The sequence below is a fragment of the Mus pahari genome, chromosome 20 (genome assembly GCF_900095145.1).
Source record: "Mus pahari chromosome 20, PAHARI_EIJ_v1.1, whole genome shotgun sequence".
NCBI lineage: Eukaryota > Metazoa > Chordata > Mammalia > Rodentia > Muridae > Mus > Mus pahari.
Genome location: NC_034609.1, coordinates 48,180,770 through 48,194,894, shown reverse-complemented (window position 1 = coordinate 48,194,894; position 14,125 = coordinate 48,180,770). Strand labels below are relative to the sequence as shown.

General features: G+C 49.5%; 1 protein-coding gene across 1 annotated transcript in view; it reads right to left on the bottom strand.

Annotated features, from left to right (window-relative positions):
• Positions 1–12,746, bottom strand: part of Disc1 (DISC1 scaffold protein) — a 166,412-nt gene extending 153,666 nt beyond the window's left edge. Inside the window, exons 1-3 of the mRNA XM_029532416.1 lie at positions 12,689–12,746; positions 11,625–12,616; positions 9,620–9,689 (exon numbers count right to left, since the gene is read on the bottom strand). Coding sequence (XP_029388276.1) covers positions 9,620–9,689; positions 11,625–12,616; positions 12,689–12,746 — 1,120 coding nt within the window. The remainder of the gene's footprint in view (positions 1–9,619; positions 9,690–11,624; positions 12,617–12,688) is intronic.
• Between the last annotated feature and the right edge of the window lie 1,379 nt (positions 12,747–14,125).

Below are 14,125 nucleotides of genomic sequence, written 5' to 3'. Positions count from 1 at the left end.
TGCTCTGCGTGGACCATCAGAGAGGTCTGTCTGTTTTAATAAGTGTTAACGTAGCCATGGGGCCATGGGTAAGTAACGACTTACACTTAGCTGGGCCACATGGGACTTGGTAAGAAGAGTCAGTCATGGATAGTGTGTCCAACTCCATCAACAGTGTAGGAATGGGGAAGGCTGTTAGCACTCTACGGACCTGGGTCTGCACGTGAGCTGCTACCTGCCCAGGGTTTAGGGTGAGCATGAACTGACACCAAAGGAGGTAGGGCCTTGGTTATGGTCCTGAAGGACCCAGAGTACAGCTCGCACTGTTTCTACTCTGGTTTCTTCTGTTCTGAGACGGAGTCTCTCTGCGCAACGCAGACTGCCCTTGAACACTGGATTCCCCTGCGTCAACTCTAAGAGCTGGGGTTATACGCATGACGTTAGCAGTGACTGTCAGTTTGACAGGGCGTAGGATCCCTTGAACGCATGCCTCTGTCAAGCTGTCAGGGATTACTGAGATTGGATGAGTTTGACTGAGGTAGAGACACACACACTGACTGATTGACAAATAAAAAGGAAGTGAATCCAAACACCAGCAGCATCCCTTCCTGCTTCCTGACCACGGATGCACTGTGACCACCTCCCTCCAGCGCCTGCTGCCGTGCCGCCCACCAGGATGGACCCAGGAACCGTGAGCCAGGACAAACCATTTCTCATTAATGCTGCTTATGTCTGGATATTCAGTCACAGCGACTGGAAAGGTCTAAGAGGGCAGCGGGCACCTACATGCGTGCTTCTCTATTAACTTTTCGAGATTTCTTTTCTTTCCTTACAAGAATAGATGGACTGGAGAGGGGGCTCAGGGGTTAAGAGCACTAGCTGCTCTTCCATTGGATCCAAGTTCAGTTCCCAGCACTAGAACCAGGAGAATCTGTCCCTGGGCCCAGTAACCAGACCGGGAGCATGTAGTCAGGGTCCCCGGCCCCCCAGAAACTGTGATTCCCCTGGGTAAGCTGTTGTGCCTGAATCCCAGCAAGTCAAGCTTCCGCTAAGCACAAGCCATCACGGGGGCTGCAGGGAGGGTAGCCTTCCCTCTGTGTGTGGGGCTGGAGCTTCCCAGGGCGTCTGGCTCCTCAGCGGGACTTTTCACACACATTTGCTGTCTGGCTTGATTGGCTTTGTTTTGTGTTGTTGTTGCTGTTGTTGTTTGGTAGCAGAACCAAATGCGGTATTCGTAAGGCGAATCCTCTCAGGACTGCCAGCTGCACACACAGCTACCCCTGACCCAGGGGCCAAGCTTTTGCTGCTTCCCTGAGCCTGTGTGGTAAAAAGAGGAAGAGCCGGGCCTCCACTCACCCTTTGGCATACATGGACTCCCATTCTGAAGGCGTGAATACCCTTGGTCCCCCCAGTCTGCTTAAGCAGGGGAGACTCACCTGCTTGGAGCACAAAGCCAAACGATCTTGCTAGGCGCCTCATGCTTCCATGGCCCTCCTGCTTCATTTCCGCCCTGTTTTTTTCTTTCTTTTTTCTATCTAACACCCTTTTCCCTTTTCATTTGTACTATGACATTTTAAAAAGCAGATTTTTTTTTTTGGTGGTGGGGGTGTTGGGGGTGGTAGTGGTGGGTTGTGGTTCAAGACAGGGTTTCTCTGTGTAGCCCTGGATGCCCTGGAACTCACTCTGTAGACCAAGATAGCCTTGAACTCATAAGGAACCGCCTGCCTCTGCTCGGGTCTTGGGATTAAAGGTGTGGACCACCATCAAGCAGAAACATTTCCCCAGGACTGTCTAGCCAAACCCTGTGGCAAAGCCCTTTCTGTCAACAAGCTTTGTGCATCGTCCGCTCGTGGCTCCTCACGCTGGCCTGGCAGGAAGGCAGAGCAGGCATGCTGTACTCAGAGCTGTGGTCTGTCCATCACGACATACCAGGCTTGAGAAGAAAGCTGGGGGCAGGGCCAGCATCTCACGATGGCAGGCCCTTTCCCATGGTTAACTGCCACAGCTGGGACCAACAGTGGGCTGAGGAGCTGATGAGAGGGACCCGGGGGGGACAGTGTCAGAAGGAGGGACACGCTGGTTCATAAGAAGGATTTTCTTCACCAAGCCCACTGGCCACCCCTCCCCCAACCATGCCCAGAACCAACTCTACCCTGACGCAGTCCACGAAGAGAAGCAGAACCCACTGTTCATTCCCCACGAGGGACTCTGGGGGGGGGGGAAGTCCCTGTGGTATAAAGTACAGGTAGGGAGCAAACTTCAGAGAATAAAGGGATAGACAAGAAGGAGCCATCCCACCACGGCCCTGACAAGGAAGATGAGAGCTGACAGTCGGGGTGACAAGCCAGTCTAAGTGGGGGTGACGGAGGAACCAAGCTTTTGACAATTACAACTCATTATGAGCAAATCTCACTTCAAAACAAACTCCCCGAGGAGCTAATTTACGCTAAGTGTGCTGGCGGAGAGCGGGGAGAGCCATCATTTCAAGCCACCCTTGGGCACGCGGAGGTCCTTCCTGTACTCCGAGGCTGACAGTGCCACTGCTGCCGGTTCCCAGCTCCCTCAGGCAAGCTCCCGTCAAGTCCGTGCTCTGTCAAGCCTGTCAATAACAACGGATTCCAAATTACGGCATTAGCTGGCACGCTGTATAAAGGTCAAGTGGAAGACTGTCCCTTCTGCCCGTCACTGTCATCAGCCGCAAAAGGTCATCCCAGCCAATCCATTGCCATGACAGAAAATAACTTTGTCTGTCTATTACGACATGTGAAATGTTCCCTTCGCTCAGGAGTCCTGGCTCCTCAGCATTCTCCCTAGCAATAAGCCAGCCAGCCCCTCTCAGTTTATCTTAAGGCAGGAAGCTGGGTGCAAGCCAAACTGAGCAGAAAAAACAAAGATGTGAGCTGAAGACACTGAGTGGCCTCTGAACACCTAAGCACAATTCCAGGTCTGCGCTTGTGGCTAACGCTCGCTCAGTTTCTCGTTATTTTTCCTGTTGTGGTGAAGACAATGTCAGGAAGGAAGGGTTTCTTCTGGGTCATGGTTCAAGGACATAGGACACCTTGTAGAGGGGAAGCATGGCAGCTCCACACTCGGGAGGAGCAGACATCTGAACACTGGGGCTCAGCTCACTTTCTCCTTTTTATTCGGCCCCAGTTCCCAAGTCCATAGGACGGTGCCTTCTCTCCAGAGTGAAGTCTTTCCGAAAGGATTCCCAAAAGCCTGTCTCCATGGTGGCTCTAAATCCAGTCAGGTGACAACGAAGGTAAGCCATCTGAGTTAGTCAGAATTCTACGGCTGTGAAGAGACGCATGACCAGGGCAGCTCTTACAAAGGAGAACATTTGATTGGCCCTGGTTTACACTTTCAGAAGCTCAGTCCATTGTCATCGCGGTGGGAAGCACGGTGGCCCGCAGGCAGATATGGTGCTGGAGAAGGAGTTGACAGTTCTACATCAGGATCCACAGGCAGCAGGGAAAGAGAGAGAGAGAGAGAGAGAGAGAGAGAGAGAGAGAGAGAGAGAGAGAGAGAGGCCCACCTTGAGCTTTTCAAACCCCAAAGCCCAGTGACACATTTCCTCTAATGAAACCACACCCACCCCAACAAGGCCACGCCTCTTAATCCCTCTCAAATAGTGCCACACCCTGATGACCAAGCATTCAAATATGCTTGCCATTGTTAGTATACGGGCCACTCTTACTCAAACCGACACACTATTACAATAGGTACTATTTACAAACCCAGTCATAGTTTGAGATAATTCTCCTAATGACCCTGTTGTTCTAGTGACACCTGAGGAAAAAAATCAAAGCCTGAGGCGCTTACAAGATCTATACTGTAATACACAGCCTGTTGTGGTGTGAGAACCTGGCTTTTGTTGTCAGATTTTTAACTGAATTGACCCGAAGGTACTGAACCCTAGGATTATGATGCTCACATAATTACCTATTATTAATAACCATAAAATGACAATAAGTGGAGCTGGGTATACAGCTCAGTTGATAGAGTACTTCCCTAGCATGAAGGGAGAAGCTCTGGGTTCAACCCCCCAGCACCACACACACTGGGCATGATAGTATACAACTCCAGATCCCAGCACTTAGGAAATAAAGGCAGGAATATAAAAAATCTAATGTCATTGTCCACTACTGTGATGGTTTGTATATGCTCAGCCCAGGGAGTGGCACTACTAGAAGGTGTGGCCTTGTTGGAGTGGGTGTGTCACTGTGGGTGTGGGCTTTAAGACCCTCATCCTAGCTGCCCGGAAGCCAGTCTTCTCCTAGCTGCCTTCAGATGTAGATGTAGAACTCTCAGCTCCTCCTGCTCCATGCCTGCCTGAATACTGCCATGTTCCCACCTTGATGATGATGGACTGAACCTCTGAACCTGTAAGCCAGCCCCAATTAAATGTTGTCCTTAATAAGAGTTGCCTTGGTCATGGTGTCTGTTCACAGCAGTAAAACCCTAACTAAGACAACTACATAGAGAGTCTGAGGCCAGCCTACACTACATGAGATCCTATCTCATAAAAATAAAGATGATAATTACCATAAGCTATATTCCAAACATTCTTCAAGAGAAGACATTGAAAAGCATCAAGCTGGAGGGTACAGTTAAAGTTAGGCAAGCAATAAGCTGATAATTTAAAACAAAACAAAAGAAAAACTATTTCTTTAATGTATTTAATGTCTTTAATTTGTATTTATTGTGTAATTTTTTTCTTTAAAAAAAATAAAAAGAAATATAAATAAGGTTGTCTCTCTTCGCCCCAAGAAATTTAGTCAAGGGAAGAGACAACAGCTATATTCAAGTATAATACTTAGGGAGACACACAGTGTGGAGAACATTCCCCCAGGGCAGAAGGGTCCCCAGGACATAAGACAAAGAAAGAATGGTGTCCACCGATGTGTGGTATGGGTCAAGGCCCACTGCCCTCTGGAGCAAGTGGGAGACCAAAGAGAAATAGCAGTAGAACAGAGAAAATGTAGCCAGAAGTGTAGTTAGGACAGGGAGATGGTTGCCTGGCTTATTTATACACGTCATAAATAACAGTGTGGTCAGGTGACGTGGGAAATGTCCTGGATCGTTTTAGGTCAACTTGACACAAGCTAGAGTCATCAGAGAGGAAGGAGCCTCGATTAAGAGAAAATGTCTCCACGAGATTCATCTGTAGGGTATTTTCTCAATTAGTGATCCATGGGGAAGGGCCCAGCCTATTGCGGGCGGTGCCATCCCTGGGATGTTGGTCCTGAGTTCTATAAGAAAGCAGGCTGAGTAGGCCATGGGAAGCAAGCCAGTAAGCAGCATCCTCCATGGCCTCTGCATCAGCTCCTGCCTCCAGCTCTCTGCCCTGCTTGAGTTCCTGTCCCGACTTCCTTCAATGATGAACAGTGATATACAAGCATAAGCCAAATAAACCCTTCCCTCCCCAACTTGTTTTTCCACCACAGTGTTTCATCAGAGCAACAGAAATCCTACCTAAGACAGGAAGAGGAAAAGATATTAAGGTGGGATGCAGAAATAGAAGATAAATTGAGAGAGGTGAGGCTAGAAGCCAAGGGTCCATGGAGAGACCAGTGAATCAGTATGCCCAGATAAGGCTGAGGTCAAAGGGCAGAAAAGAGATGCTGGTGGGGAACACGCACAAACCTACAAGCTGTCTCATCTCCCAGTCCAGCAAGGGAAGCCCCATACTTCTTTGCTGTAGCAGGAACTAAGCTCTTGCAGCCGATAGAAAGCTCAAGATAGAAAGCCATGACGGTGGCGGGCATAAATACAGTCTTGGGATTCTAGAAAAGTGGTGTCCTGGCTTAATACTGGGTCTTACTTATGAAGAAACTGTCAGGAAGTGTGGTACAAAAACAAGCAAGGAGAACTGTCCAATTCAAGTTGTCTCTGCAGGAGAACTGTCCAATGCGAGTCTCTGCAGGAGAACTGTCCAATGCGAGTCTCCGCAGTGTGCGTTCAGTTGGGGGGTTTGGAGATGGTCAGCGGCTGTGGTGCACAGTAACAGGGCATTGAGCAAAGGGAACAGCGGAGGTAGGCTCGTTCCTGGGGCTGCTTCACACTCCGTCAGGACTGCTCAGCACACTGGGCCTGGAGTCCTCCAGCCACAGGCACCCATGTGGATCTGAGAAAGGGCCTTTCATGGATGTCACTGCCGAGATGCCCTGGTACTGCTTGGGATCCACTTCCTTGCAGTGATGACGTCAGCACACTCTCAAATAGTTATTTGCCCGAAAAAGTTGGGTTTTTTGTTTGGTTGGTTGGTTTGGTTGGTTGGTTGGTTTGGTTTGGTTTTTTTTTGGCCACCTGGGTAGCTTTGGGGGCCCATCTTCAGAGGACAGTTTGCCGGTCATTTTCCTATTGTTGTAATAAAGATACTATTGACAAAAGCAACCTAAGGAAGAAAGCCTGTCTTCTGGGAAGTCGCAGCATCGGGAGCATGAGGGAGCTGACCATCCCGCAAGCACAGGAAGCAGAGAGCAGCAAATGCTTGTAACTGAGTCACAAGCATTTCTACATTTACACTGACCAGGATCCCAGCCCTGGGATGGCCCCACCCACAGTGGGCAGGTCTTCCTGCCATGATTAAAGCAATTAAGATAATCCCCCATGGGTACGCTCAGAGGCCCCTCGCCCAGGAGATTCTAGATTCTTTCAAGATGACAGTCAAGCTAACCATGCAGACAGGGCCTTTAGAGCAACCACATCCCCACACCAAAGACTTGGGAAACAGTGCAGCAGAAAACAGGCTTCAGGTCATGTTAAGTCTAGAGGAAACAGCCGCTGATCCGCTACCGAGAGCAGGTGGTCACCACACGTGCTGCGATTTCAGTAGACAGGACGCAAGACTGAATCAAATGCCTGGGCAATTCATACAAACCAAAAGTTATCCAGCGAGCCAAAGCACAGTGCCAAGAGCCAAGGCCACCATGTTTATAATTGTTTTAAAGGGAACAGTGACACTTTTCTTGAGACAGCTCATTATCCTCTCCTCCCACAAAGCCAGAGTTCACAGAAGAGCAGAGGTCCGTAGGGAGGGGCAAGGGTCCCAGGACAGAGCACTTCCTCTCTCAGTCGGGTTTTCTGCATCTGGGTCCCACTTTCATTCTGTCATTTTTCACCCCTCCCCTTCAGCTTCAAAACCAGGATAATGAAGCCTGGGTATGAACCACACCCGTAATCCTAGCTGTGTGATAACAGGCTGAGGTAAAAGGATGAGGAGTTCAAGACCAACCTGGGCTACACAGTAAGATGCCATCTCGAGCAAACAAAGAATGATTGTCTACTTCTGTTCTGTTGCTGTAATAAAACATTCTAAACCAAAATCAACTTAGGGGAGGAAATGATTTACTTGGCTTTCGGGTCAGAGCCCTTTGTGAAAGGATGTCAAAGCAACAACTCAAGCAAGAACCTGAGGCAGAAATCATGAAGGAAGGCTGCTGGCTGGCTGGCTTACACAGGCTCATACTCAGCTAGCTTTCTTATACAGGTCAGGACCACCTGCCTAGGGAATGATGCCACCCAGAGTGGGCTGTATCTTCCAGCATCATTTAACAAGATATTTAACTAAGACAATTCCCAATAGACATTTCCACAAGCTAGTCTTATCCAGGCAATTCCTCAATCAAATCTCTCCTGTCAGGTGAGTCTAGGCTGTGTCAAGTTGATAATTAAAACCTAAAACTAACTGCAACAATAATCAATGTTGGGTCTTCATAAACCCAAGCAGGGTTACAAATTTATCTCCTCAGTGTCGTTCAATGTCATCCAAAAAAAAAAAATCCATAAAATTAACAAGATAACAGATCCAGAAACCGACCCTGAAGAGAAGAAAAACCCATTCCCTAAGATGTTTCGAATATTCAAACTTCAAACGCTTCACCGTAATTTGCGTGCTTCTGGACAGAGTTTGCTTTACCTCATTTACAATTTTATTTTCGCATCTTGAAAGAAATCAGATCATATACAATGAGCTTCTTACTACCACATAGAAAGCAAGAAGCTGAATTATCCCGCCCTGCCTTCTTCTTGTTCCGTGATAACTGCCATCATAGGTTATTCAGAAGCCGTCTCCATTTCTGGTGCTTTCTAGAGTGTGTGGGGCACAGGCAGTAAGGGAACCCATCCTTCCACTGAGCACTGAGCTGTGGGTGTCTCTTACACAGCACCTTCACGTAGACTCCTCCCACACCAGGGAACAGGGTTATACTCCTGTTGTACCCTAGAACAGACAGGAGCCCAAGTGCACCCTGCGGGGCAAACAGCTCCCACTCTGACACCCCGTCTCCTCGCCCATCTCAGGACTCTCTCCTGCACTTGCTGAACCATCCCTGTTAGCATTTTGCCTAAGCTCTGCCCCACAGTTACCTGGCAACAGCCAGGTGTGCCTGACTCACTACAAAAGGGGCTGCTTGCCCCTCTGCTCTCTCTTGCTCTTCACTGCTTGCTCCTCTTCTGACTTCTCACCTCTCTCTGCACCTCCAATTGCTCATGGCCAGCCTCTACTTCTCTTCTCAGTGTTCTCTCTCTCTCTCTCTCTCTCTCTCTCTCTCTCTCTCTCTCTCAGCTTTTATCTGCCTCTACTATCCTCTCAACTTCCCTCACCATACCCTGAATAAACTCTATTCTATACTATACCATCCTGTGGCTGGTCCCTTAGAAGGAAGGGATGCCTCAGCATAGGCCTGCTGAAGCACCCTGTTCCTCCACACCTGAATATACCTCCACACCAAAATACATCCCCCATCTCTTTATCTTTTTATAACACAACAATCCCCATCAAAAGAGATAGGAAAGGGAGACACTAAATACTTCAGAACTCATTTTCACAATGCCTCAACTGAAAACATACAGAGAAACAAAAACAATGTATAAATACATTATCACCAATTTGCCCACAGCTCATGAGGGTGTTTTTAAGGGTCTCGGGTCAAATAAGTTAATTGTTTCTGTCACTTTGTGCAAAAATAGAAGAGTTAGAATGTTCTGCCAGTAGAAGCTGTCGGTCCATCAATTCAATTGCTGGTTGTGGTCCGGGGCAGCTCTTTATTATAATATGCATAATACCCAGCTAATGGATGGAGCTTTTCGAGAGCCCCGCATACAAACCCTCGTGACACTGTCATCACCAGACATCGGTGACTTTGTGTATTAGTTAACGGCTGTGACAAAAAGAAAAATAAAAATACCAAGAGAAAGAGCTTAGTGAGGAGAGGGTTGCTCAGGCTCACAGTTTGGAGAAGACAATCTGTCATGGCTGGGCAGGCATGGAGGACTGAGTTACCCCATGCTATGAGGCACAGCATGTGTACCATACTGGGTGTAGCTAATGGATCTGTGGGTTACAGGTGGGCGGGTGATGAGTTAGCATGCTTCCTACAGAGCAGACTCCATACCTGTTCCCGGCCAATCAATGAAGTTCAACCTATCAGAGAGGCTGATGCTCCAAAGCACTTCGAAATCCACAGACCAACATGGCAGCATGCTAGCCAGCTGTCCCAAAAGAGAGACTGTCACAAGATTCAACCACACAGCTCCCAGGATGAAGGAGGCAGAGTCTAAGAAGCAGAGAAAGATGTCCGACTGGACAGCCATCAGGGAAAAAGATGAAACTGTCCACGAACAGCTTCGGACTCACCAGTATCGTAATCGCCATCCTCCACCGCTTTTTCTTGAAGTTTCTGAAGCTTTAAAATTAAGGAAGTGACCTGTGTCAGTGGGAAGGGGAAACATAAGACATAAATCACAAATTAATTCAAGCTCGTTCATTTGGTAAAATCTATAAACACCTAGAAACTATTTCGAAAGCGGGCTGTCTGGATGGCTCCAGGGTGAAAGCCCACAGTGCCAAGCCAGGGAACCTGAGCTTGGTCCCCAGGACCCACACAACTCCCACAAGGAGTTCTCTGAACACTGTGCAAGTACCATCACGCACACATGCACACAAATAAGTAAAAAATGTGATAAAAAAAAGTTAAAATCCTGAAAAGCAGTACTGTTTTTAAAATAGGGAGACTATTTTAAAAGTGAAGTTCTCCTTAAACTCTTTTTAAAAACATATATACACACAAAGATACAGTTTTCCAATGCCAAGTGCATGGTTTAAAAAAAAAAAAGTTATTTGAACAAGAAGCACAATTTAAGAATGAGCTCCCCAGAAAGACTTAGAATGTTGCAAACACCACAGGGCTGTGCCATTATCAGCACGAAGCGCTGTGTGGGGAGAGGGAACACAGACTGCCGTCCAAATGGCCTCTGAGTATGCGCTAACGCTCAGAGCATCGTGGCAAGGGTGAAATGTGGGAGGTGAGAGCCAAGAGGAGCCAGGCACCATCCACAGCTGTCTCCAGGCTGGCCAGCCCAGGAGGGGCTGTGGCCCTGCTTGAAGGGTCCATCGCAGGGAAGCTGCTGTCTTGGGCTGGACATGTAGCTCAGTGGTGAGTGCACAAGGCCCTAGTTCTATCCCCAGCACAGGAGTGGGGGAGAGATGGACAAGGGACTGGAGAGCCACGGGCAGCCATGCCTCCATTCCCAGAACAACTTCCTGACGGGCTACGGTCAATACTTGCTTCTAATCGCTGAAGCTGGACGCTGAGGAGATAAGAAGCCAGTCAAGCACTTGCCTGGCAAGTGTAAACACCTGAGCTCCATGCTCAGAACTCCTACAGAAAACTGGGCCTTGTGACCCATGCCTGTAATCCCACCTCACAGGAAGAGGGGACAGGAGAGTCCCTGAGGCCCACTGTCTTAATCAGTGCACTCAAGCACTGTGACAAAATTGAAGATGACACCCAAGGTTGTCCTCAGGCCACATACAAACCACATACACACCCACACACCATACACTCATACACACACACCACATGTTCATACTTACCACATCATACCACACACACACTCACACAGGCACACACATCTCACACACACATATATACACACACATCACAAATGTCATATACCACACACACACACACACCACATACCACACACACACACCACACCACACACACATATACCACATACCACGGGCACACTTACACACACACCCCACACACATACACACCACAGACACCACAGACAGGCATGTATACATACACACACACACACACACACACACACACACACAAACGTTCACAGTCTCTTGGTAGGAGGACCTACACAGCCTACGTGGGGCAATGAAACAATGCAGTAGAAGATGGGGACTGCCCGATCAGACTTCTCCCCCTCCTAACTTCTCACTCTTTTCAAACCTGAGCTGGCTGTCCCCCCTTGCCCTCCCAGTGTCTTATTTTATCGCATTTGTTTGCTACGGGGCAAGGAGAGGTAATGGCTCGCAGAAGTCAGCTCCCTCTTCCACCATGTAGGTTCTGGAGGATCAAACTCAGGTAGTCAGGCTTGGCACCAAGTGCCTTTACCCACTGAGAAATCTTGCCAGTCCCCCCAGCACCTAAGCCACACAGCCAGAAAGCGGAGAGCAGAGCATGTGCATTCAGATGTGCAGGAGACAGATGTGCCGCCACATCTTTTCAGTCAACCGTCCCAGGAACCTTTGCAGCTTCCGGGACCAGCACTCAGTCAACAGCCCGCTCCCCGCCTCCACCCAACCTGAGTTTGAGGTGACCCGATTCCTGAAGGACACACACCTCCAGCTGCCTGCGGTTGCTCAGTAGGTAGTCTTGCAGCATGGGCTCCCATTCCCTGAGCAATGTATGCCATCCATGGGCATCTGCCCAGCCACTGCCTTGCTCGCCCCGCCCATCAGCGGAGGATGCATCCTGGGAAGAGAAGCCAGCATCTGAGGAGGAGACCTTGCCACATTCTGGTTGCCTGCTGCTGCTTCTTGTCACCTGAGCCAAGTCCGCCAAGCCTGGAGCAACATGATGACCGAAGGTCCAGAGATGCCGAGGGTCCCCGTGGGGCCTGTCTGAGCCGGATGCTTCAGCTGTCATCTCTTGGGGCCTCTGATGCAGAGGTTCGGCCTCTCTGGATGGCAGGCAACCTTCTGCTTCTCCGCGTTCTCCAGCAGCACCGAGGGAGAGTTGGATAAAGCTGAAGCTGGAAGTAAAGGTGTCTTGGAAGCCGGGATGGGATGGGATGTCAGTGGAGCCATTCAACACCGGTGATGCCAGAGGTTTCACAGTCTTCAGGCCCCTTGATCCCTTGTTCCAGGCTGCATCAAGGCTAGGAGCTTGAGACTTAGAGCTGTCTGAAGATAACAATTCTTGCCAACACCCACTGTCCCCAGGCTTAAATGACCCAGTCAGCATCTCAGATTGTCTGCTGTCATTCTTGGAATGAACCCCAAAGTGCACTGATCTTTTTCTCCTAGAGCCCTGGGCTGGGTGCAGGTGGTCCTCAGAGGCCACCGCAGGGACAAGGGAGCTCTTGAGTAAAGGCTTGCCCACCAGTGAGGCTTGGCAGTGGCTCCCGGGGTCAAGTCCGCACTGTCCAGCCTTGGACTGTGAGCGGTGGGACTGCTGGCCTGTCAGCCCGGCTGAGCTCGGGCGTGGCATGCCCACTGCTGGAGAGAGGAACCCGATCCCAGAACCGGCTGTGCTTCTCATGTAGCCGGGTCTCCGTGTCAGCCGCCGCCTCTGAGGGACTACTACTGCAGGGAATGAACCATGCCCACTGTCTGAGAAGAGAAGAAAACAGTGTATGTGATTGAATCAACAGGAGCTGCATGTGGAGGACATGCTTGCCATACAGGTCTCCATGGGTACACCTATCAAAGACACAGCGTGAAAACTCATGATCACAGGCATGGTGGGACACTCCCATAATACCAGTCCTTGGGATGTGAAGGCAGAAAGGTCAGGAGATCAAGGTCATCCTTACCAGCATAGGGAGTCCAGTCAGCCCAGCAGCCCAGCCTTCTGCTGGCAGAGTAGCAGGCCCTACTGTATGTCTGTCTGACAGACTGTCAGTGTCCTGGGGACACAGCCTCGGTGGCTCCCCAGCGACTGTCCTAGTGCTGATGATACATAGAGTGTCCCCTCCAGGAGAGGGCTTGCAAAGCAAGCCACCTGACACCAAAATATCAGCGTGTGACTCCGTCATGTGTTCCAGTCACTACTGGATGATACTTAGATTTGTAGTAACCAAGTCTCCAGGTTCCCACATTCCCAACACCTTCCCGAAGCCTCGGTGTCTGTGATGGCTTGTATATGCTCAGTCCAGGGAGTGGCACTATTAGGAGGTGTGGTCTTGTTAGAGTGGGTGTGTCACTGTGGGTGTGGGCTTTAAGACCCTCATCCTAGCTGCCCGGAAGCCAGTCTTCTCCTAGCTGCCTTCAGATGAAGATGGAGAACTCAACTCTCAGCATCTCCAGCACCATGCCTGCCTGGATGCTGCCATGCTCCCACCTTGATGATGATGGACTGAACCTCTGAACCTGTAAGCCAGACCCATTTAAATGTTGTCCTTTATAAGAGTTGCCTTGGTCATGGTGTCTGTTCACAGCCGTAAAACCCTCACTAAGTCACTGGCTGTGGCACAGAGGCCGCCTGTCTCTTCATCTTACACAGTGAACTCCGGGGGCTGAGCCCTCACCTAGCTACCCTGCAGAAATAGGGACAGAAAGGAATCCTGTCACCTCACTGTCCTGACCATATCAACTGCTCGTTGCGTAACCTTCTACAGGATGTTTGACTTCTGTGTGCCTCAGATCCCCCTCAGTTAAGGGGGTGGTTAGAAGCACCCCATGTACAAGGTTCTTGTTAGCATCTGTATAAACAATTTAGAATAGGACCTGGAACATAAAAGTGTGGTGCAATATTAGCTACAGGCCTGGGAAGATGGCTGTGCAAGTCCGAGAACCTGAGTTTGACCCCCAGGGCGCAGGTTAAAGTGCCAGGTATGGTGGTACATGTTTGCAATTCCCGTGCCGGGAGGCAGAGTGGAGGGGGGGGGTCCCTGAAGTTCGCTGACCATGGAGCCAAATTGATGAGCTTCATGTTCAGGGAAAGAGACAGCCTCAAAAATTAAAGATGGAGAGCCTGGAGAGCTCATCAATGAGCTCTCAATGATCAATGATCAATGATCAATGATCAATGGAGAGCTGGCCAAAGGTGCAATAGGTGCCAAGTAACTTGATTGTGCCAAGTGGATTAGAAAAGCGGGCTTTCTCAGCCATGTGTCATAC